This window comes from Bos indicus, chromosome 9 (assembly GCF_029378745.1).
Source record: "Bos indicus isolate NIAB-ARS_2022 breed Sahiwal x Tharparkar chromosome 9, NIAB-ARS_B.indTharparkar_mat_pri_1.0, whole genome shotgun sequence".
NCBI classification, from domain to species: Eukaryota; Metazoa; Chordata; class Mammalia; order Artiodactyla; family Bovidae; genus Bos; species Bos indicus.
Window position 1 is genome coordinate 52,911,990 of NC_091768.1, and position 25,275 is coordinate 52,937,264.

The 25,275-nt window shown below is 40.6% G+C and overlaps 1 protein-coding gene across 8 annotated transcripts in view; it reads right to left on the minus strand.

The window, feature by feature from the left end:
* KLHL32 (kelch like family member 32) overlaps positions 1-25,275 on the minus strand; it is a 221,254-nt gene that overhangs the window by 56,031 nt on the left and 139,948 nt on the right. For 6 of the 8 annotated variants that reach the window (XM_070796050.1, XM_070796048.1, XM_070796049.1 and 3 more), the window contains one exon: positions 8,217-8,432. In XM_070796050.1, the coding sequence (XP_070652151.1) occupies positions 8,217-8,432 (216 nt within the window). Of the gene's footprint in view, positions 1-8,216; positions 8,433-25,275 lie in introns of those variants that run through there. The other 2 variants (XM_070796051.1, XM_070796054.1) reach the window with 2 other exon arrangements.

Consider the following 25,275-nt stretch of genomic DNA (forward strand, 5'->3'; position numbering starts at 1 on the left):
AACATTTATCAGTGTTAATAAATTAATATTTTTCTCCCTTTCTCTTAAGTCCCATATCTAGGCCATTACCTAGATGTCATTTTCTACTACATAAACTTCTCAATTTTAATATTCAGGTATAAAATGAAGGTATCAGGATTAATAACTTCCATCTGATTCATCCTCACTCTCACAACAGTCTGAAGACTTTCCATCACTCAGCCTGCAGGGCTGCAACAGAAATGCTGCTGCTGCTAAGTCGCTTCAGTCGTGTCCGACTCTGTGGGACCCCATAGACGGCAGCCCACCAGGCTCCGCCGTCCCTGGGATTCTCCAGGCAAGAATACTGGAGTGGGTTGCCATTGCCTTCTCCGTGCAACAGAAATAACCATGTTCTAAGTTCTTTTTCACACTGATCGAAATCTCTTGATCAGATTTTAAGTGATCCTCCATTATGGGCTGTCTCTTCCTGCTTTGCACTGAATCACTTTGTACCTCCAAGGAATGGAAGGTGGTTCCCTACCTCTGCCAGAGTGCTCCATTCACTCCTTCTCATCAAACCATCTAGAGCCTCAATTTTCCAGGCTCTGATAAAAGAAAGACCTTCAGCGACACTTTTTTGTATGACTTTTATTAAGAGTCATTTTTGCAACTTCCCACAAAGCAGCACAACAGGTGAAAATGAAAACTGGTAATTTATTAGGAAATGTAGACTGCTGGCTCACGCATTATAGAGCAGTATAGTCGGTTTGACTTTTGAGAAGCTGTATCAGGTACGCTGAGTTTCTGTTTTCTTAGTGATTTGGAGTATTTGAAGAGAACACAGTGAGATCTATATTGAATCCATACTGTGAAGGGAGTCAACCACCTGTCCTCTGTGAGTTTTCATTTCCTCACCTGTTAAAGTTTGGATGATAGTTGCCTTATCAACCTTAACAAGGCTGATGGGAGACTTGAATGAAATGATGTGTGTAAAAGTGCTTAAGAAGTATAAAGCTAAGGATTGTAAAAATTATTATTGGTGTTATTATTATTGATGAACTTCTATGCCTGGCCTCGAGGTTTCTACCTCATGTTTAGCATATAGTTTGGGTTTTATTTTTAAATCCCTGATAACCCAGGTAGCAGCAATATGACTGCAGGCTACCAATGCATAAGTAATATTCTCCAGTCATCTTTTTCCTTCTCACAGCAGCAACAACAAAAATATCAGTCTGGAAACAACATGAATCACAATGAAAATTAGAAGCAGAGAACATAAATATGTCATATCTCATAAATCACCTTGTTGTTCTGTTGTGCTCATTTAAAACAAAATAAAAGGAAGGAAAAAGAAACTATTAACTCATGGGAACAGCAGCACATGAATACAAGTTAGGTCTCCTGTAATTTCTGATAATCACTGCCCTGCATGGCCTCTTGACAATGCACAGCTCTAGCACTGAGGATTAGCGGGAGCAAAGTCCCTCTGAAATGAATGTGTCGTGCGTCTCTCAAAGGCACACAGTCCAGACGAACAACAGCAGGGCCACTAGTCAACTCGGGGATGAGTCCTCACAAGCAATTAGCCGAATGCAGATCAGAACAAGTGACTGAATACACACTCTGGCCCCTCTGAGCAACAAGACCGGAACTAGCAGAAGCGCTCAGTGTCCAGCTGGGGGCACTCCCAGGATCAAACATCCTCCGGGCACAGCACTATTTGGGATGTGAATGATCCACAATTTATTCTCAGTGTGCTGCTGCTGCTGCTCAGTCACTTCAGTCGTGTCCGACTCTATGCGACCCCATAGACAGCAGCCCACCAGGCTCCCCCATCCCTGGGATTCTCCAGGCAAGAACACTGGAGTGGGTTGCCACCTCCTTCTCCAATGCGTGAAAGTGAAAAGTGAAAGTGAAGCCCCTCAGTCGTGTCCGACTCTTCTCGACCCCATGGACTGCAGCCTACCAGGCTCCTCCATCCATGGGATTTTCCAGGCAAGAGCACTGGAGTGGGGTGCCATTGCTTCTCCGATTCTCAGTGTAACATCTAGTAAAAAGGAAGTGAAGATGCCCTCATCACATTTGTAGGAAAGATTGTAGGTATTTGGGAGGGACTGCCAGAAGCTTCAGGAAGAAAACTGAGAAACTGTACACATTTAGTTAAGATGCCCAGAAAGGGCCTCTCTGAAAAAATAGAAATGATACATGCATATATGAAATTAAACTGAAGAAAGGTAGGGATATAATGAAAGACTATAATTAGGGGGTAGGGATAAGAGTTCTCAGGCCACAATATTTTATTTCATTTCCAGCTACCAAGTGTAAGAATGAGGACACTACTTATGGAGCTTTTTGATTAAATAGTCACCCACAGTCTAATTTCCTTGAGGCCTGGACTCTACTGCAGTGATTGACAAAGATTTGCAAAGCTGTTTAAGGGAGTACATACAATGAACAATGAGGGAGTTCCCTCGTGGTCCAATGGCTAGGACTCCACTGTGTTCCCAATGCAGGGGGCCTGTGTTCGATTCCCAGGCAGGGAACTAGATCCCACACGCCACAACTAAAAAAGATCCCACATGCTACAACTAAAACCCAGCACAGCCAAATAAATAAATATTTTTTAAAAAAAGAATTAACAATGAATAAAGCACTGAAGAAAAGGTAAAGGGTGGGTGATGTTGAAATGTCCAAGCAAAAGAATTTCATTTTCCAATCCACCCATATCATTTCAATACACCCAAAATTAGCAAAGAAATCACCACTGTGTTTGGCAGAGGTCAGTCCCCACTGGGAAGCAATCAGGCACTGGGTGAGGGAGCACAATTAAGCACAGGGAGCAGAGTCAGAGTTAGCCACATAACACAGGCATGAAGGCGCAGAGCTGGCCACCACCTCTTCAACCTGCTGGCACCACACCAGGGAACAGGAACAGCCAAGCCCTTCCTCATTTCTTTTCAAGTCACAGGATTAACTTGATGCACCTCTGTGTCCATCACACCCCAAGTATTTTTGCGCTTCTATTATAAACTTGGCAGCTATGGGCCAAAGTGGGAAAAGCCCAAGAATTAGAAGACGTGGATTTGATTTCTAGCTCCGTTACTCCAGTTTCCCCATTTGCACCACAGGAGCACAAAGCAATGCAAAACGCAGACGCGTTCTGGAAACCGGGATGTGGTATTCAGACGCGAAGTGTTACGATGGTATTGTTGGACACATAGGACTGTTTGAAGTCCTCCCTTCTCCCTGGCCAGAGGTGCATCTGGGACAGTTTATCATCTTAGAGATAAAAGTCGAACGCTGAGCACATCGCTAGTGTCCTCTATTTTCCATCTATAAAGGGATAGTAGCTTTTTGTTTGGGTTCACTTTCTGGGACTCCTTTTGACGGAAATGATTAAATCAAACCTAAGGTGGGTAGTTTGTGGAGTAGATAAAAGCCCAGGAGGGGCCTGTCAAAAAAATCACTGCATCAGAGGTTGTTGACTACTCTAAACAATATGTGACTTACATCTCTAGAGATATAAAGTGAACGTGTTACTAACAGTATGACTTACAGAGGCAAATTTCCAACTAAAACACAAGAAAAAAATGCTGTTTTAAAAGGTGAAACTCATTTAATATACCAATTTTCTTAGAATAAATCCAGCCTTTTATAGGAATAGTAGGATGCCTTATTATCCATTCAATACATTTTAATATGAAAACTATACATTATTGTTTTTAATTCATTATTTATAGAGTGTAAGAGAACAAGAAGGTAGCATTCAACACAAAGTCTACAGGTACAGCCTGTGGCTCTGGGGACGAAGAATCAAAGACAAATGTAAACATGATTACCCACTCCAATCCCCCCAGCCCCAAACCACATGACATGGTTGCTCTTTGCCAAACTACTGGGATAAAAAAGACTTTCCCTGCCAAGGTCTGGTCTTTTCTGACATCAGTGATGTGACCACTGAATTGTCTGCTCTTTTTATCTACTGAAGTCCAGGCAAAGTTAGGCTCAAAATATGAGGAGGAGCCCTCAAGCCAAGGTTAGTAAAGGATGAAAACCACTGATATATAATTAACACTTATTAAATAATAAGTGCTTTTCACTGAAAGTAGGAAATAGTTAATAAAATAAGAATTAAAGGTAAACAAAACTTTTCCATGTTCAGAAATAAAGCTAAGCTAAATCTCTCTAACCCGACAACTGAACACTTTTAAAGAGCTTTTTACCCCAGGATCTAACTTCTAAAACTGTGCCAAGCACATAACAGGTATACAATAAATAGTCATTTGTAATTCAATAATCTACTGTACCAATTTTTAAATATCCTTGCTTCTGCTACTTCAGAGATTAAATAATAATCCAGAGAGCTGGGTAATGGTTTAAAACCAGAAGGATCCCTCCCAATTGGCATGAGGATTAGGAGAGGGAAATGGAGTTAGCTAACTTGTACTCTGCCTTACATTCCATGGTTTGGGGCATTTAGATGGATAGGGACTTCCCTAGCAGTCCAGTGGTTAAGACTCAATACTTCAAATACAGGGATTCTGGGTTTGATACCTGGTCAGGGAACTAGGATCCCACATGCCATGTGGCGCAACAACAACAAAGAATATTGATAGGTGGACAGCCACACTTTCTCCCTATGCTAGCAAATACAAGAATTTACATAATATATAGGTTTTTCTACAAACTACATTGTCACAGAAAGTAACTTCCCCTTTATTCTCAGAAAAGACTGTGGTTAAAAAAAAAAAAAAAAGGCAGAGAATATACCTTCCTGAGGAAAAAACAGATTATCCAGTACCTCCAATAAGTGGGAGTGGAATGGAACTGTTTCATGGTTTCACTCTAAGTTTTAGAGCAGGACCTCTGGCTCAGTCATCTGAAACTATATGTTGAATCTAACAAGAGAAATTTAACAGGCCCCTGCTGAAACAAAGTCCTAAGTCAAAGCTAAAACCTGAAAGCAAAGTAAAACTGGTGGAGATTTGCCAGGTCATGGATGCCAGTGACCTCACGCCCCATGTTTCCTCCTCTGCTGATTTGCTCCCTTTTAGTCTCCTCTTTCTGTGAACCCAATAACCAATCTGGAATCTGAGAAATTGCTGGCCTTGAACTCTAAGACCAAATTGTTGAGCTGAATTGAACTGAATTAAAAAAAAAAAAAGATTTTTTTGAGGGGACTTCTCTGTCTTTATATATCCAAAGTGCATATGTGGTAAAGTCTCATCAGTACCTGTGAATATAAAGTGAAGTTAATGAACAGGCCCAGTAGTTTCAGGCTATGGAAGGGAGAAAATAATTGTTTAGGGGGGATGAAGAAGCCTCTGTGAGAGAGAAGACTTAAGATAAAGTTTTTAAAGGTCAGGTGGAAGAAGAGAGAGCAGACAAAAAGCATAATCTCAGGGGATTTCATAGGTTTTCAGATGCACAGAATGGTTATCACGGGCTTTAGCACATTTTAGCGGGAAAGGGACTGGATAAGGGATAGCAGGAAAAAGAAAAAAAAAGTCTGTTCAGTTAGGATAAAGTGACAGTTCTTGTGACATGTCTTTAGAGACAAACTGTGTGAAGTATGGTGAATAATAAAAATTGGGCCTTTTGCCAAATAAAGTAGATATCCCAGATTACATTACCAGTAGATCAGCGAGTGGAAGAGCCACATGTGTAAGGGTGTGTGTGTGTTTACTGAGCTCTCACATAAGTTACCAGTTGCACATAATCAAACGGCACCATCCCTCCATCCGCTTTTCTATTACTTGTCCTACTTTGTGCCAATTTTCTGTTTCCTCCCCAACACCCCTAGATTCACTGTTCTTCTTTCAGACACAGGATAGGGATTTGTCAAAGTCAATGAGCACTTTATTACAGTGAGAACGTTCTGTAATGAACAATTCAACAATTTAATGAGATTCTGTAGATCTGTCTCCAACCTGTCCATCAAGTTTCACTTCCATAAAGTCACCCTGACACTAATCCTCCGGCATACCCAATCTTCACCCTGGGCTGAATATCAGATTCTTCCCTGGTATACTGCATTACCAGTATAACCTCAGCAAAAATGATGAATTTAACTATACTTGAGGTGATATAACTGGACTGATCTGATTTTTCTCTATTGAGTTGAGTACGAGGGAACTACTTATTTACAAAGATAATGCAAAAATAGTTTCTCATTGCCCGTTGAATGCCTAAATTGATAATATTTCTGTGAGTCTTTTAATTCTTTCTTTAGGACCAAGTCTAAGAAAATATTGCCTGCAGCAGAAAGCAGCTTTTGAGATTCTACATTATAATATTAGTAACCTTTAGAGAGGCAATTACAGGAACTCCTATGTGAATAGCGTGAAATTTTTGGACACTCGCACATCTGTACATTACCATGTTGATACCTGGCAGTGCTTTCAACCATGCCACAAAAAGAGACAGAAGCCACAGGGATGGTTGGCTCACATCTCAATTTGGTTAGAAATAATCAAATGCAGAATTCATTCTAAGTCTTTTTCCCTTTGGGAAGTCAAGAAAAATATGACAATTCCTCACTTTGAATTAACCAGAGTAATTCTGATGATTTGTGCTTTCCACAGATAATTAAAATTCATACCCCAAACTCATCCTCACCAACACTTCTGACCTCTGCCTGAACGAACATTATGAGATATACCTAAGAAGCAGAAAATAATTTGTGGCTTGTTTTTTCCACTTATATTTTCTTGTCAAGACAGCATGGAATACTTGAAAGATGAGGGCAGGTGTCAGCAAACATGGATTTGAAGCCTGGATCTGCTTTGTAACCCTGAGGCAAGACACTGAAGCCTCATTTTGTTTGTCCAGAGGATGGAATGATAACAGCCATTCTTCGGGCTTGTTGTGATGATAATTTAGTAAGTTTGGAAAGAGCCTGGGTCCTGGAAGGCCCTCAGTACACTGCAGGTCTTATCCTCACTGGTGGAAGCAATGGTGAAGAGGAAAGTTGCTGATTAAAGTAAGATAAACAAAGAAATTAGGGAGAAAGGCATCAGGAGAATAAGCCATCAGTAGAATCAGATGTGGGCTTCCCAGATGGCTCAGTGGTAAAGAATCTGCCTGCCAATTCAGGAGACCTGGGTTCGATCCCTGAGTCAGGAAGATCCCCTGGAGAAGGAAATGGCAACTCACCCCAAGTATTCTTCCCTGGAGAATCCCCATGGACAGAGGAGCCTGGCGGGCTATAGTCCATGGGGTCACAAAGAGTTGGACACAACTTAGCAATTAAATCACCACCACCAGAGAATCAGACATTGGATAATTCACAACTACCTATGACTCCATTTCAGCCAGAATTAAAGTATTCTCTGAATGTCTTTGATAAGATACAAGGTGCCTCATCTGCTAATAGAAGACTTCATATTTTTACTTGTATTTTGTATATAAATATTTTTCAAATGACCATGAAATCTTGAAGGTACGGAATCCAAGAAGTAACAAGATGGCTAGCCACTGCTTCAGAGAGGAAGATGGAAAGTATAAGGAGAAGCGGGGAAAGATGGACTCTGTCTTTGGAAAACAGTCAGACTGTGGTGACTGTGTGGTGACAGTTTTCCAAAGACACTGTGTGGATTGTTCAAGTATAGTCACTGGAGATGAGCACAATGGATTTCAACTGAATAATCAACTTGAAAACACAAAACATCCTCTGCCCCCTAAACAAAAGGTATCTGAAAGGAATGCTATGTCAGGTAAAAAGGCAGGGCATAGGAAAACAGCAATGAGCACAGAATGAAGGAAGGAAAGAGATTTTCCCAAAGCGAAACAGAAAGAGCTTCATCTCATTTAAGGTCCCAGCTGCTCTCTACTGTAACAAAAGCCTCTTTCTGAACTGTTTACCGGAAAGCCCAGAATTTATTCTGATTCCATTGGTCTTAAATAGGCATAAATATCGCTTTACAATCTATCCTTCTCATATTCAGCTTCAGTAACTATGTTTGGCAAGAGAATATAAACCCTTGACTCTTTCTGATATAACCCCCTTAGGTTCTGGAAAGCCATGGTGAGGGTCTGAGGAATCTTACCTGTGATTCCCTCAGTTAAGCTGAGCAGGATCAAGCCTCAAGGGCTGGTGTTCTCCAATTACTTGCCCATCAAGGACATGACTTCTAAAACTTCAACTCCAATGTGGAGCAAACCAGACAAAATAGTTGTCATTGTTCCTCAGTCCTTTAACTTTTAATCATTCCATGACTTCGCGCCGAAGGAGGACCCATGCAGAGTGCCCTTACCTGCCAGATCTGCTCTTCGCTCAAGGAGGTCAGGCGGTCGCTCTTCAGTACCTCCTGAAGCAGACAATAAGGCAGCGTTAGAATGTCCTCCGGCCGACTCTTCAGGAGCTCAGAGAGGTGTTTCACTAAGAAATCGATCACTGCCTTCTCCAACAAAGTGAGGTTAAAGAGGTCAGCAAGTCTGTACAGATCCAAGTAATTAAAGCTATTTAATTCCTGGGTGTCAAAAAAATAAAAATAAAAATGGAAAAAGATCTCTTAGAAATCAATCCAAGAAAGAATAAGCAAGAAATTCAGACTCCCCAAAGTTTGCATGACAGGAGTGGGAGAAAGGGAACTATACAAAACAACAAAATCCTCATTACAAGGCTCTGGGAAGAGAACTAGTATTCTAGAATTTAACATTTTTTCCCCCTTATTTTGTCCCTCTTAAAACCCATGTACTTAAAGACGTCTTAATAAAGGGGCTGAAAGGGGTTTCTGGTTTCACTGGCAAAAATGTTACTTTGCAACCTTTTAGGAACATTTTCCCAATGAAAATAATTTTTTTCATTTTATAGCTCTCAGGTGATACATTTTTTCCACTAAAGAGAAAATGAGGGCAGGTAGTGTGGGAGCCCTACACTTTTTCCAAAACCTCAAATTAAACACAGAGTTAAAAACAACTGACAATGAATTAAAACAATGATTTTTACATGTAAAGTCTCAGGGAATGAGGAAATATCACAGAAAAGATTCCTGTCCTGAGTAATTCTATATTGAATGCACCTGAGATGAACGATTTATAACTGTTCTTTGCTTTTATCAACTGCAGACAGTCAATGGCAATCTTTTCAGAGTTTCTGTTGCAATACTGTGTTGTGAGGGGGTGGGGTGGGATTTTGCCTGTCTCTACAAGTTCTCAAACTCATAACCAAGCTATAAAATAATGCCACCAGAAGCCAGGACATCTGTGAAATCTCTGCCTTGTACCTCTGCAAGAACCATAGTTGGCATGCAGATTTGTTGATGGAAAACTTACCTATTTCAAGTAGACTGAGAGTAGGCTCTGTCCTAGTTGTCTTCATTTTCAACTTGCAATTATTATTACAATATTTCCCAGTAACTTAAGGAATGCAGAACACCATCAGATGGCTATTTTAGTCCATTGACTGATTTATTTTCAACATACTTAGCCCTGTTTTTAGTTATCTAAAAAGTATTAAGAACTCTTTCTAAGACCTACATATTCTAATATATCTGTTTCCATCACAGTTTAAGGTTTAAAGGAATATGTGCTAAACGGGCACTCTTCCACATGGTAGCCTACTAGCCAGCCACATGTACCTATTCAGCATCTGAAATGTAGCCAGTGTGATTTGAGATGTGCTCTAAGTGTTAAATATAGGCTTCCCAGGTGGCACAGTGGTAAAGAATTCACCTGCCAATGCAGGACACGTGGGTTCGATCCCTGGGTGGGGAAGATCCCCTGGAGGAGGAAATGGCAACCCACTCCAGTATTACTTGCCTGAGAATCCCATGGACAGAGAAGCCTGGCAGGTTACACTCCATGGGGTCACAGAGAGTCTGACATGACTGAGTGACTGAGCATGCATGCATGCATAATGTTAAATATATATGAAAGCAAAGAGTAAGAAAAATAGAATGTAAAATATCTCATTAATAATTTTTATATTGATTATATGTTGAAATGGTATTACTCTGGATATAGATTAAATATATTATCACTAATTTCACCTGTTTTTTTTTACTTTTAAGGCAGCTACTAGAAAATTTTAAATTAATATATACGACTTCCATTATGTTTCTACTGTACAATGTTTTTCTAAATAATGAAAAGTATAATGAAGATGTAAAAACAGGTCTCAGAGTAACAGTTGCATCATCATCACAGCCACCTGATTCTTTTTCTTTAGATTCTATTTCTTTTGGTGGGAGATGACACTTTAATTACATTCCTAACAGGAGTCAAGCTACATGACTTCAGTAATCAGACATAAGATTCTGGCTCTTGATAGCTCTATTTGCCAACACAATTGAAAAAGAATAAATAACTTGTCTTTGAAATGAAGTTTACCACAGTTAACCACTAAAATTCATTACAACTCAAAATATCTAAGGGTCCACTCACAGCCACTCAATTAAAATATGTTGGCTTTCCATTCAGCAGACTTCATCAAAGGAATACTGCAGATTCTGCCTCCAGCACCGATTTTTTTAAAGTACTGTTTAAACTCATTCTCCAAATCTTACCTTTTCAGATTGGTAAATTCTACTATGGAAGGAAAGAATATGTAACCCTTGCACGTGGAGCTTCTACAGCCAACTTTAGGACCATCTTCTTGGAATGAGTAAGTTATTTCTAGTCAGTACATCTAGGAAGCAAGTTTAACAGCTTCTGGGCCCTGGATTCGATTTTAGCTTCCAGGTAAGTCACTCTGCAGCCTTCCCTGGCAGCTCAGCTGCTAAAGAATCTGCCTGTAATGCGGGAGGCCTGCGTTGGATCCCTGGGTTGGGAAGATCCCAAGGAGAAGGGAGAGGCTACCCACTCCAGTATTCTGCCCTGGAGAATTCCATGGACTATTAGAGCCCATGGGGTTGCAAAGAGTCGGACACGACTGAGCGACTTGGCTTCTACTACTAAGTCACTCTGCAGCCGCTCAGAAGCGTGGGGTGTCAACGCCCTCCACGGGCACAGGTTTAGGCACCCCGGGCACACGCCTAAACCTTGCCTCAATTCAGTGGGGCATTGGCCGGCGGCACCGTGCAGAAACACGAGCATGCGCAGAGGCAGAAACAACCAAGCTCGGCAAAGTTAAAGATGAACGCGCACAGCACAGGGATGGTGGTTTTTTTTTTTCCCACTCATTCTGCCAAAAAGGTATGCATGACCATGAGTTTGGGGCTGGATTATGCAGTAGTAATCAAATATTCTTTTTTAAGTATCTTTGTATAGAGATACTGGGTTTCTTCAGATTAGAAGTCAGTCCAGTTCAAAATTGCAGCAGACCAGAGAATTAATATGAGATTTTAAAAAGTGTGTTTCTCTTCTGCTGTGTTCCTTTTGAATGTAATCATTTAATTCCTACTTCCACAGTCCTGAAATATTTTTGTTTCCTAAGGGTATAATTTTTTATCACTCCTAAATCCAATCTAACAGAGCATTTGATATTAGTGGAGAACGAAGGCTAAATGGACGTGTCAATACGTGAGTGAAGAGCAAAGGCAAACTCAGCTGACATATACTGGTGCACAAGAGAAACAACAGTTAAAAGTGCTCCCTGACTTTACCTTTTCATTTCTCCTCTCTGCGGCTTAAAAGCATAGTTTCCCCAAATCGCCAGTGCTCTCTCTGTCAAAGCTTCTGGTTCCCCTTGCTATGCATACTTAGCACCTCGGTAGTCACACTGTGTAAAGTGGGGAACTGAGAGGAAAAAACAAAACCTTCACTGAGGTCTTGATACCACAGTATACATCCCTCCTACTGGGGCCATGTGCTCATGTGAGTCTTGAGCAAAATCATCGCTTCTTGTTCTATTGGCTAAGACCATGTGCAAGCAAAAAATAATGCTGCTTTTAAGGATTCCCATTAATGTGATGGGGGAGGTGGGAAGCAATGGTTAAACTGCATTGAATGTTCATCTATAATTCTCTGCATGGAAAAAAAAAATCATCACTGTTATGGAAATAGTGCCATTATGTGTCTGGTTATAAACAGTAATATATTTGTTCATTGCATAAAACTCAGGAAGTACAAAGTATGGAAAGGAAAACAAAAATCATTTCTATTTCACCATGCAGAGATAATCACTATTAATGTTTCTGTACATATTTCTAGACTTTTTTTTGAAAGAACTCTTTTATATATATAAGAAAGAGAAAGAACAATTGTATTCAGGAGCAGAACAAACCATCAACAGCCACAGGCACTCAGAGGCAATCCAGGTTGGTGGAGAAGAGCAAAGCCCACAGAATCAGGTAGACCTGGTTCAAATCCAGCATGTTAATTATTATTGTTGGCTATGACCTTGGATCAGTCACTGAACCTCTGTTATTCCTCATTTACAAAACGGAGAGTCCACCCAGTTCATGTTGTTATAGAGATGACAGAAAAGCACTTACCACACAGCTTGGTCCATAGAAAGCAGACAGTAGATTTGGCAGGCAAGGAACCATTAAGTACATTTGAGCACTGTTGTTTGGCATCCATAAACCCTGATTCATCACTGATGCAAGGAGGGCAAAGTGAAGAATGTGGTCCCTTCATGTATCAAAGTCTTAAATAAGCTGCACCAGTAAGTCAGGGAAAAGGAGGCAAGCCAAGTAAAAACCATACAATTGAGTCATAAATTGCTTACATGTTAAGGCCTCCCACTTCTATATTATTAGCGCAAACCTCTCTCCTAAGCTCTGAATTCATTTTCCCAACTGCCTATAACAGGACATCTTCTCTTGGCTATTCCACAGCCATACTGAACTCAACATACCAACGCTGAACTTATATTTTGCAAACTTGTATCTTCTCCTATATCCCCCTTCTTGGAGAATGAGCACATTCTGTCCCCACAGCAGGGTCCCCAAAGGTGGGCCATATTCCTCCCTCATAGCCAGTTGGTCACCAAGTTCTGTTTGCTCTTCCTCCTTAGCATTTCTTGTTCTGTTCATTATCTCCTATCCAGACTTCCTACAACAGGGTCCTGAATTGCAATTTCCTGCTCCCAGTATCAGACTCTCAATCCTCTATTTTTACAAGACTCTAACCATATTGATCATCCGTTTAAAACCCATCAATAGGTATCCATTTGCTTAATGGAGAGAAGTCCAAACTCAGTTGCAATGCATAGCCTTCCATAACCTGCTGACCTGCTTACCCTGTAGTGTAACAGTCCTACACACCTTCGCTTGGCTTCCACCATTTCAATGACCTATACATTCACATCATGTGCCAGAACCACACCAGGCATAAATAAAACAGAAACGAAGAAAAATAGGCAGTTCTCAGGCTTCATAAGATGTATAGTCTATTGGAAGAGTAAGCCATTAATAAAAAGTGTTGAAAATGAATGGAAAATTATCACTGAGGTAAAGGTTACAAAGGGTAGAACAGAGAGCTATAAATGCCCAGTGGATAGATCTGACCTGGAGTGGAAAGATACTAATGGTGTCCCAGAGAAGCCAACATGCAGCTGATAACTGAAGAAGGGCAGATTAACTTGGCAAAGTGTGGGGTGGGGTGCATATTAACTATATTTTCTTGTTTTCTGTATCTTGATGCTTTGGCATCAGGGGCCTCACTGACTGGGGAGAGACCACCTCTCCCTTGGGATAGCCAATTTTTAGAAGGATGCACCTTTTATATGCAGAGTAACCAATCAAGAGCCCAAACTGCCACCCACCTCCTCTAGCGGATTCCTACACTCCAGGTGTCAATATTCCTCTACATTCCCAGGTGTCTCAAATGATAAAGAACCCACCTGCCAATGCAGGATCCACAGGAGATGCAGGTTTGATCCATGGGTTGCGAAGATCCCCTGGAGGAGGAATTGGCACCCCACTACAGTATTTTCGCCTGGGAAATCCTATGGATTTCCTATGTAGCCTGGTGAGTTACAGTCCATGAGGTCCAAAGAGTTGGACACTACTGAAGTGACTGACCATGCACGTGCTCAATGAACCTAGGGCTAAGTAGCAGACACCTAGAGATGGCCTATATAACTTACACTGGATAAGCCTGCTTATCAGCCTTGTCTTTCCTGAGGAAGCCACAACAAATGCCCTTGCCCACTATTTCCCTTCACTCCTTCCACCTCCTGTTCAACCCTGACACTTACCCCTGTGGCCCCACGGGCTTTGCCATGCTGCCATCTTGGGAAATGTAAGTAACAAAGTATCGTTTCAATGGCAGTGGTCTCCTGATTTGTTGGTTTTACCATCAGCTCAGTTCAATTCCTCAGTTGTGTCCGACTCTTTGAGAACCCATGGACTGCAGCACACCAGGCTTCCCTGTCCATCACCAACCCCTGGAGCTTGCTCAAACTCGTGTCCATTGAGTCAGTGATGCCATCCAACCATCTCATCCTCTGTTGTCCCCTTCGCCTCCTGCTTTCAATCATTCCCAGCATCAGGGTCTTTCCCAATGAGTCAGTTCTCCGCATCAGGTGGCCAAAGTAATTGGAGCTTCAGCTGCAGCATCAGTCCTTCCAATGAATATTCAAGACTGATTTCCCTTAGGACAGACTAGCTGGAACTCCTTGAAGACCAAGGGACTCTCAGGAGTCTTCTCCAACACCACAGTTCAAAAGTATTGATTCTTTGGTGCTCACCTCTCTTTACAGTCCAACTCTCACAACCATACATGACTACTGGAAAAACCATAGCTTTGACTAGATGGACCTTTGTTGGCAAAGTAAAGTCTCTGCTTTTTAATATGCTGTCTAGGTTGGTCATAACTTTTCTTCCAAGGAGCAAGCATCTTAATTTCATGGCTGCAGTCACCATCTGCAGTGATTTTGGAGCCCCAAAAAATAAAGTCTCTAACTGTTTCAATTGTTTCCCCATTTGCCATGAAGTGATTAGACCGGATGCCATGATCCTAGTTTTCTGAATATTGAGTTTTAAGCCAACTTTTTCACTCTCCTCTTTCACTTTCATCAAAAGGCTCTTTAGTTCTTCACTTTCTGACATAAGGTGGTATCATCTGCATATCTGAGGTTACTGATATTTTCTCCCAGTGATCTTGATTCCAGCTTGTGCTTCATCCAGCCCAGCGTTTCTCATGATGTACTCTGCATATAAGTTAAATAAGCAGGGTGACAATATACAGCCTTGACATACTCCTTTCCCAACTTGGAGCCAGTCTGCTGTTCCATGTCCAGTTCAACTGTTGCTTCTTCACCTGCATACAGATTTTTCAGGAGGCAGGTCAGGTGGTCTGGTTTTTCCATCTCTTTAAGAATTTTCACAGTTTGTGGTGATCCTCACAGTCAAAGGCTTTGGCATAGTCAATAAAACAGACGTAGATTTTTTTTCTGGAACTCTCTTGCTTTTCCAGTGATCCAACAGATGTTGGCAGTATGATCTCTGGTTCCTCTGCCTTTTCTAAATCCAGCATGACCATCAGAAAATTCACAGTTCATGTATTGTTGAAGCCTGGCTTAGAGAATTTTGAGCATTACTTTGCTAGCATATGAGATGAGTGCAATTATGCGGTAGTTTGAACATTCTTTGGCATTGCCTTTCTTTGGGATTGGAATGAAAACTGACCTTTTCCAGTCCTGTGGCCACTGCTGAGTTTTCCAAATTTGCTGCCATATTGAGTGAAGCACTTTCACAGCATCATCTTTTAGGATTTGAAATAGCTCAACCAGAATTCCATTACCTTTGTTAGGAATTCCATTACCTTTGTTACTAGCTTTGTTTGTAGGGATGTTTCCTAAGGCCCACTTGACTACGCATTCCAGGATGTCCGGCTCTAGGTGAATGATCACACCATCATGATTACCTGGGTCATGAAGATCTTTTTTGTATAGTTCTTCTGTGTGTTCTTGCCACCTCTTCCTAATATCTTCTGCTTCTGTTAGGTCCATACCATTTCTGTCCTTTATTGTGTCCATCTTTGCATGAAATGTTCCCTTGGTATCTCTAATTTTCTTGAAGAGATCTCTAGTCTTTCCCATTCTATTGTTTTCCTCTATTTCTTTGCACTGATCACTGAGGAAGGCTTTCTTATTTCTCCTTGCTATTCTTTGGAACTCTCCATTCAACTGGGTATATCTTTCCTTTTCTCCTTGCCTTTCATTTCTCTTCTTTTCACAGCTATTTTTAAGGCCTCCTCAGACAACCATTTTCCCTTTTTGCATTTCTTTTTCTTGGGGATGGTCTTGATCACTGCCTCCTGTACAATGTCATCAACCTCTGTCCATAGTTCTTTAGGCACTCTATCAGATCTAATGCCTTGAATCTACTCGTCACTTCCACTGCATAATCATAAGGGATCTGATTTAGGTCATACCTGAATAGTCTAGTGGTTTTCCCTATTTCCTTCAATTTAAGTCTGAATTTTGCAATAAGGAGTTCATGATCTGAGCCACAATCAGTTTCCAGTCTTGTTTTGCTGACTGTATAGAGCTTCTCCATCTTTGGCTGCAAAGAATATAATCAATCTGATTTCCGTGTTGGCCATCTGGTGATGTCCATGTGTAGAGTCTTGTGTTGTTGGAAGAGGGTGCTTGCTATGACCCGTGCGTTCTCTTGGCAAAACTGTTAGCCTTTGACCTACTTCATTCTGTATTCCAAGGCCAAATTTGCCTGTTACTCCAGGTACCTCTTGACTTCCTACTTTTGCTTTCCAGTCCCCTATAACGAAAAGGACATCTTTTTTGGATGTTAGTTCTAGAAGGTCTTGTAGGTCTTCATAGAACCATTCAACTTCAGCTTTTTCAGCATTACTTGTCAGGGCATAGACTTGGATTACTATGATATTGAATGGTTTGCCTTGGAAACAAAGAGAGATCATTCTGTTGTTTTTGAGATTACATCCAAGTACTGCATTCCACACTTTTCTGTTGACTATGATGGCTACTCCATTTCTTCTAAGGGATTCTTGCCCACAGTAGTAGATATAATGGTCATCTGAGTAGATATAATGGTCATCTGAGTTAAATTCACCCATTCCAGTCCATTTTAGTCCGCTGATTCCTAAAATGTCGACATTCACTCTTGCCATCTCCTGTTTGACCACTTCCAATTTGCCTTGATTCATGGACCTAACATTCCAGGTTCCTATGCAGTATTGCTCTTTACAGCATCAGACCTTGCTTCCACCACCAGTCACATCCACAACCTGGTGGTATTTTTTTGGCTCTTTCTCTGCATTCTTTCTGAAGTTATTTCTCCACTGATCTCCAGTAGCATATTGGGCACCTACTGACCTGGGGAGTTCATCTTTCAGTGTCCTATCTTTTCGCCTTTTCATACTGTTCATGGGGTTCTTAAGGCAAGAATACTGAAGTGGTTTGCCATTCCCTTCTCCAGTGGACCATGTTTTGTCAGAACTCTCCACCATGACCCATCCTCTTGGGTGGCCCTACACAGCATGGCTCATAATATCATTGAGTTAGACAAGGCTATGGTCCGTGTGATCAGTTTGGTTAGTTTTCTGTGATTTTCATTCTGTCTGCTGATGGAAAAGGATAAGAGGCTTATGGAAGCTTCCTGATGGGAGAGACTTACTGAGGGGGAAACTGGGACTTGTTCTGATGGGCGGGGCCATGCTCAGTAAATCTTTAATCCAATTTTCTGTTGATGGGCAGGGCTCCCTGTTGTTTGACCTGAGGCCAAACTATGGTGGAGGTAATGAAGATAATGGTGACCTCCTTCAAAAGGTCCCATGCACTCAGTGCCCCAGACGCTGCAGAAGGCCACCGCTGACCCACACCTCCATCAGAGACTCTTAGACACTCACGGGCAAGTCTGGGTAAAGTTTGTTGACTACAAGATGGTGGAGTAGAAGGACGTGCACTCATCTTCTCCTGCGAGAACTCCAAAATTACAACTCACTGCTGAACAACTGTTGACAGAAGAACGTTGGATCCCACCAAAAAAGGATACCCCACGTCCAAGGGCAAAGGAGAAGCCCCAGCAAGACAGTAGGAGGGGCAAAATCACCTTTAGAATCAAACCCCATACCTGCCAGAGATGCTTGAAGGGCTCTAACAAACCTTGTGTGCACCAGGACCCAGAGACCCCACAGAGACTGAGCCAGAACTGTGTCTGAGTATCTCCTGAGGGGGTATGGATTAGCAGTGGCCTGTTGCAGGGGCAGAGAGCCCTCAGAACTTACACAGGACTGGGAAAACAGACTCTTGGAGGGCACAATCAAAACCTTGTGTGCACCAGGACTCAGAAGAAAGGAGCAGACTCCACAAGACACTAGTTTCACCATACCTGAATAATAATAAAACCTATATTTTAAAACAGGATGGTGATGGGATTGAGGGAGAATACTCCAGAAGCAACAACACTTGCAAAATTCCTATGGATGAGGAATCATGTTTCCATCTTTCTATCTGACCTTACCTGAAGTAGCATATCCCCCCCTCTATCCTCTCCATGCCTCCCTCTATCACATTACTGCATTTTCTTTGCCTTGAGCACACATCACTATCTGAAATTATCTTCTGCATTTATTTGCCTACTTATTCATGATGTGTGTGTCCCCTTTCCTAAGTCCCAAGTTCTATAGGAAAAGGGACTTATCTGTTTTATTCACTGCTATACCCCTAATGCCCCAAACACTGCCAAGCACATAGGGGCTCAAGCCACACTTACTGAATGAATGAATCCATTTTACTTTTTCAGCTTCCCTTGTTCAGGTCGAATAGACCACGTCCTTCTTTATGCCTCCACCCTGTCCTCTGTAGATTTCCAGCAGTCCACTTGTCACTGTAAGCAAATGCTCTTTGATTACAGATATGTCTACTAAATCTCAAGTGCTTGGCGCCAAGGACTGTACTGTGCCCCTGGTATTTATCAGGGAACAGATGCTCAATACATAGGAGTATAATCAAAGAATAGCCATGAGCTTTTTCCACGTATTTATAACCAAGCAAAACCAGAATGGGCCATGCCTCTCCAACATGCCTACCCAATTTTGAATATCATCGAAATTGGGCCATTTTCATACCTCACTGGCCTCCCTCATCTTCCCTGTCTCTTTCTGGTCTTCCTTCCTACACATTCACAAGGCAAAGCCAGTGGTCAGTTTTCCAAATGGGAAAATTGTTCCTAGTATCTAGAGTTGAAAGTGTTTAAAGCCAAGCGCAATATAATAGCTCTGCTGTGAAAAAAGATTCAAATATTTCAATCCACCCAAAATTTCTTTTTTAGCCCAAGAAAATTACTTTCTCTATCAACTGGCTATTCAGATCAAAGTAGCTTTTCAAATGATACTTTCTTCTAGTTATGAGATTGTCTCCCTTCTCTTATATACTGTGACTTAGAAATCCAAGTAACTCAGTAGAGGCAGTAGTTTTGAATTGAAGTTATAGCTCAGCAACAAGAAACTCTGAGTAAAAGGAAAATCTTTTATTTTTCTAAAAAGGTTTCATTTCTGTCACACTGCTTCTCACTTAAAATTTACTTTCTATTCAGAATTATGGTGTATACATTGTTGCTCTTTGGGGAATCTTTTTAAATAGTATTTATTTTCCTCTGGTTTAGGGCTATTTGGCTTCTCTCTTCCCTTCTATTTGTTTCTCATAGTGTGAATGACAAGTTAAATAACAGAAGAAGAGCCATAAAATGTGTCCCCAATACTATACTAGCTATAGAAGAAATACCAGTTTTGCAAGTACAATAGTTCTTAAACCTTATATATTCCCCAAATTCAGTCTTTTGGTGTGGCCTATGTCCTTAATTAATTAAAAATGGTTACTCCCCAGATTAACTTTTGAATACATAGTAGGGAAAAGAAAGCACAGGAAAGGAAAATGCTATCTTATTTTGGCTTATATTCAAAGGTAATTACTTTTGTGAGGCAAATTATCAGGTGGTAAGGATGTGAGTGAAAGTAGGGGCAGTTTGGGGGCTGTGGGTGAACTCTGCGGCCCTTTTACCAAACCAAGGGAGACAGAATAAGTCCACTGTTGTGATGGATGGCAGGGTTCTCATCTGTAACTGAGCGACTGGTCTTTATGTATTAGCAAGTGTCTTTCAATATCCTAATTAAGCAAGTATTAATAATTAGTGATGAAAGTTCATACAAGACAAAAGAAAGATCAGAGATTTAAGCCTATCCCTGAACCAGTGTCACCCAGACAGTGCACTCTAATACACATTCTTGAATAGGAGAAAATGGTGCAGCCTTATAGCAGAGGTCTGCAGGTTCACTGTATATAACCCACAGCCTAGCTTATGTATGCCACAGCCTAGAGACATGTGTTGACGTGTGACAACACTGATACAAGCTGGAAATCAATAATGCATATTTCTAATACATAGTCTGTCTTTGTTTCAGACACACTCACATGTATCCTGGCCTAACTGTCAGTAACCCCTGGCCCATCCAGCACTGCAGTTTAATCATAGCCCTGGCATGGGAATTATGCAGAGCACAGAAAATACTTGTTATCTTGTGACTGCATCTACTGTAGAGTATCCCAATGTCAGCTCCACAAATACTCTTCCTCAAATCTAGGAGTCCATGTTAAAATGACAAGATTAGGAAATCTAACGAAGATGCTTTAACACCATGGATACCTATGCAAAACACAGCCTTAATAACACCTATTTCTCTTGTCACCTCATGTAATTCTGAGACCATTATTGACTTGCAAAACAAAAGTGAGCATCAACAACCTGTACTTAGGAATGGAAAATGATGAATTATGCTCAAGATAAACCACCTCTCTCAAGGTCAAATTAAAAGTAATGCTCTTTTGATTTCCTGAATTCCCCACCCCTCCCTCACAAGAAGACCAAACTGAATGGGATTCCAAATTTTTCTAGGTAATAATACTTAAAAGATGTGACTATTTTGACAATGCTGTGTTTCATCGTTATAATTATAACCTTTCTTTTCCAAACTATTGATCCCCTTCATTTATACCTCCTTTCAAAATGTCACCTCAATTACCACATGTCAATACTTTACTAAGATAAAGATGGTCAGGAGAGAGAGTGGTTTCTATGCCTCTCATCTAATAGCATGCATCAAACTTGAAGTTCTATTATAAAATGTTGACAATGTCTAAGGATGTCTCTAAATGAAAAGTCACTCTTGCTACGGAAGTCAAGAAATCTTAAAAAAAACTATTCACAAATAGATTCCAAATAGCCTGGTACAGTTACTCTACATGTAAAACCAGTATGATTTGATGTCTACCAAGTTAACTAGAAGTTAAGTAAAAACACTATATTGGCAGCTTATAGAGACCAAACACCAAGTCAGACATAGTAAATATGAAGCTTTTGGTCTCTAAGTTCTCATGTTTCCCACTTCAAGTCTACTGTCACATCCCAATGAACTTGTCACTAAGCTGTTCATGCAGATATCTTCCAATAAGTAAAAAGCTTCCAGTAAGCTAGTAAAAGGTAGGTTTTATATCTTATCCTTTTTGTATCCTGTACAATACCAATGACAATGTTTTATCACAGATTGTAACTTAAAAATATTTGTTGGATTATGAATTTTAAAAACCTACACATTTTGTTTTTGTGTTTTGAGAGTTATGTTTTATTTGGTGGGAATTTTTAGGACTTCAAGCCCAGGAGACAGCATCTCAAGTAACCCTGAGAGAACTGCTCTGAGGAGGCAAGGTTCTCTGAGGGGGTGAGGAGGGAAGAGTCAGGTTATACAGAAGTATTACAACAAAGGGAAGGTTTTCGGAACGTCAGAAGATTACTGTTAATTAAAGAACACCAGAGATCTCAAATTAAGGAATTTAGTGCTTTTCTACATATGGGAAGATCCAAGAGTCTGGGCTTACAGAAATCATTACTTTCCTGTGCATCTCAGAGCTCAGAGTGTGGTTTTTCACATCCTGAGCTCCCTTGGGGCTCACCGTAGGGAGTGACTGCAGTCCTGGGGGCTGCTGGATCACAGGATTGTCCCCTTCCTCAGTGCCCTTAGGCTCAGGAACTCATGTGGGGGGGCTGCAATCACTGATGACTGTGACATCCTTGTTTACCGATATGGCGGGAAATATTCCAATTCCCAGTCCCTCCCCTTGGTCAGGAATTCGACCAACATGTGGGAGACATTTCATGACAATTTTTGTTCCACAGGGCTGGGAGGCTCCTCCCAGATTAGGCTAAAATTCTCACTGATATGCCACTCCAGGTGTTAATTTCCAGAGTAGGCTCATTGACAGATTATAAAAGGTTCTCTGGATCTGCTATCTTCTAACCTAGTATAATCCAGGAGATACTTCCCTTGTAAAAAAAAAAAGAAAAAAAAATTTTTTTTGAAGCATATCCATGACTTCAAGTGGAAAGAGGAAAAGACAATTTGGTTGTAGGTCTGATTTTACAACAGAACAACACTGATTGCTCACAATTAACTGAGAAAGGTGCTCTCAAATATGAAATCTGAACTTCAATATTAGATCTCTCTTGATGCTAACTACCCATCATGGCTTTTATATGACTGGTAAACATGGGGGAGCACCCACTTGTGCCTAATATATCAGGGCTGGCTTCCACAGTGAATCTTGGGTCTTCTGTCTTTTCACAGGCTTCTTACAATGCTGAAAGGAACCTTACTTCTCTCTGTATAGAGTGATAACCAGAACATATAAATGTCTGTGCTGTATACCAAAAGTATAACAAACACCATCAGCGTTGGGAAAGAGGGTGACAACCAGGATCAGATTCCTCTTCCAAGAAAGCCAAACAACTCCAGCTGGAAAGCCTGTTCTCTCTGCTGACTTCTAATTTCAGGAACTATTTGTATACTTGAACCATTTACTCAGCCCTTGTGCATAAAGGTGCAGACTGAATCTGTACTTCTTTAGATCTTCCTCTCTGTCTTCATCAAGTGGCTACTTTATAAATTTTGATTGGTGGATAGTGAATAAATAATAAAGATTATCAGACCTTTAAAAATTCAACTTTTATTGCCTTTACTTCTTAGTCTACAGGGAAAACACTGATTATCCTGCTTCTCTAAAAGTATTCTAATATTTAAAAATATTTGATTAATTTATTATATACTAAATAAACTGATTAAATATTTTTAATATATAAATATTTAAAATGCCTAGAATGTTAGCCACACTGGAAATAAATATGGTAGCCCAGGTGGCTTCTCTGGTGGTCTGGTGAAGAATCCACCTGCCAATGCAGGGGACATGGGTTTGATCCTGTCTGGGAAAACCCACATGTTGCAGAGCAACTAAGCCTGTGCGCCACAACTACTGAGCCTGTGCTCTAGAGCCTGGGAGCCGCAACTGCTGAGCCCATGCACCGCAACGACTAAAGCCTGTATGCCTAGAGCCCACACTCTAGAAGAGAAGCCACCACAATGAGAAGCCCACGCACTGCAAGGAAGAGCAGCCTCCACTCGATGCAACTAGAGAAAGCCCACACACAGCAACGAAGACCCAGCACAACCAGAAAAATAATAAATAAATATACAAATATGGCAGCCCAGAAAGAGAGAGAGAAAAAAATAGTTATTGCCTAAACTTTTCACAACTGTATGTTGTTTTGGGGCTACAATTCAATAGCAGGTATACTGCTATTCTTTATAACTGAGAAAAATTATAAGTTCAACTTCTGAATGTTTATTTGAGTTTATAATTTTATATTTTCCCTGTCTCCTTCTCTAGGTTGTAAGTTGTATGGACAAGGAACTGGCTGTATCTTCAGTCTGGTGTGGCAGGGAAAGCATATGCGTTGAAGCTGATACATACGGATGGCTTTAGCAAGTGATGAACCTCTCAGTAGGAAAATGGAAAAAGGAAGTCCAGTTCTTTGAATGGAAAATGGGAAAGGTGATCTGCAGTACGGATTGCCAAAAACATATGTAAAGGACCTTATACATAGTAGATGCTCAACATAGTAGCTATCTCACTATTGTTATTTATGGGCTTCCATTGTAGCTCAGTCGGTAAAGAACCTGCCTGCAACGCAGGAGACCTGGGTTCGATTACTGGGTCAGGAAGATCCCCTGGAGGAGGAAATGGCAACCCACTCCAGTATTCTTGCCTGGAGAATCCCATGAAGAGAGGAGCCTGGCAGGCTACAGTCCATGGGGTAGCAAGAGTCGGACAGAACTTAGTGACTAAGTCACCATTATTTTTATTCCTTTTTAAAATACTATTAATCTTCTTAAGCTATAGCTTTGCATGTTCCACAAACTTTACTCACAGACAGGGTATAGAGAGGAAAATGCTGAATGTCTAATATAGACTTTATTTTTCTACAAATGACAGCAAAAACCATAGTTGTTCTAAACCACCGTTACTTTTGTACTTACAAAACACTTTATCAGAGATAAAAAGGGAGAGTAGATTGAGACATTATACCAGACCATCACCAGCTAGGTATTACTAGAATGTACTCTGGTTCCCATGCTCTGTATTACATACAGCCAAAAAGGCACACAGAGAAATCTAAGGATGGAGGAGCTGCATTTCTTTATGACCTTATTTGAAAGATAAACTCCTTGGGGAAATACAATTTATTCAGATTATCAAGACCCTGCTGTGCAAATCTACAGTCTGGGAGCACACTATGGAGATCAAAAAATATTTACTTTATTCTGTTGGGTATAAAAGCTTTTAATGAATGCATAATTAAGGCAAAAAAGAGTGTGTACAGCTTTAGAAATTCCACTGCTGAGCCAAGCCATTAATATCCAAGGCACCATACCCAGTTGTGATTCCACCTGTTTCCTATTTGGATTACAACCGAGTTATAAATCAAGGTATTATGTGACTACATGACCTGGTGCTGCAGAAAAGGATTGCACTCCAGGATTAGAGAAAGCAACATAAAGGGCTTTGTCGTGGATGTGTGGTGAAGGGTTGGACCTTTGGAACATGCTGAAACAAATAAAATCCAATGCCTGGAGATGAATCATGTAGAAAAAAGTCATCAGACATATCAAGCATGTAAAGGAACCTGTGAGCTTTCTCCATAATATATTAGAGCTGATTGGATAAAATCTAATAGCTATGGAAAAAAAAGATGAGCAAATCATTGACAATGCAGGCCAGTTTATTTGTGATACGATAAAATAATGTAAAACCAGATATTTTTATTTGTATAAATATACAGAGATAGATATATTTGTATACAAACATAAAAATATATGGACAACTGAATGCAACTATATATTTGTGTATTGATATAAATATGCATAAATACAATGTGCTTAGACTAAAACAAGATATTAGCAGCAATTCAAAAATATAAGAAAAAACCCCAGCATGCTCTAATTCTTGAAGTCTTTGAAGGCCTGTATAAATATATTTGTGCTGTATAACAGAGGAACTCTACAATTAGGTTACTAGTACATTTTCATAATCAATTGTATGCATAAATATCCAAGGCT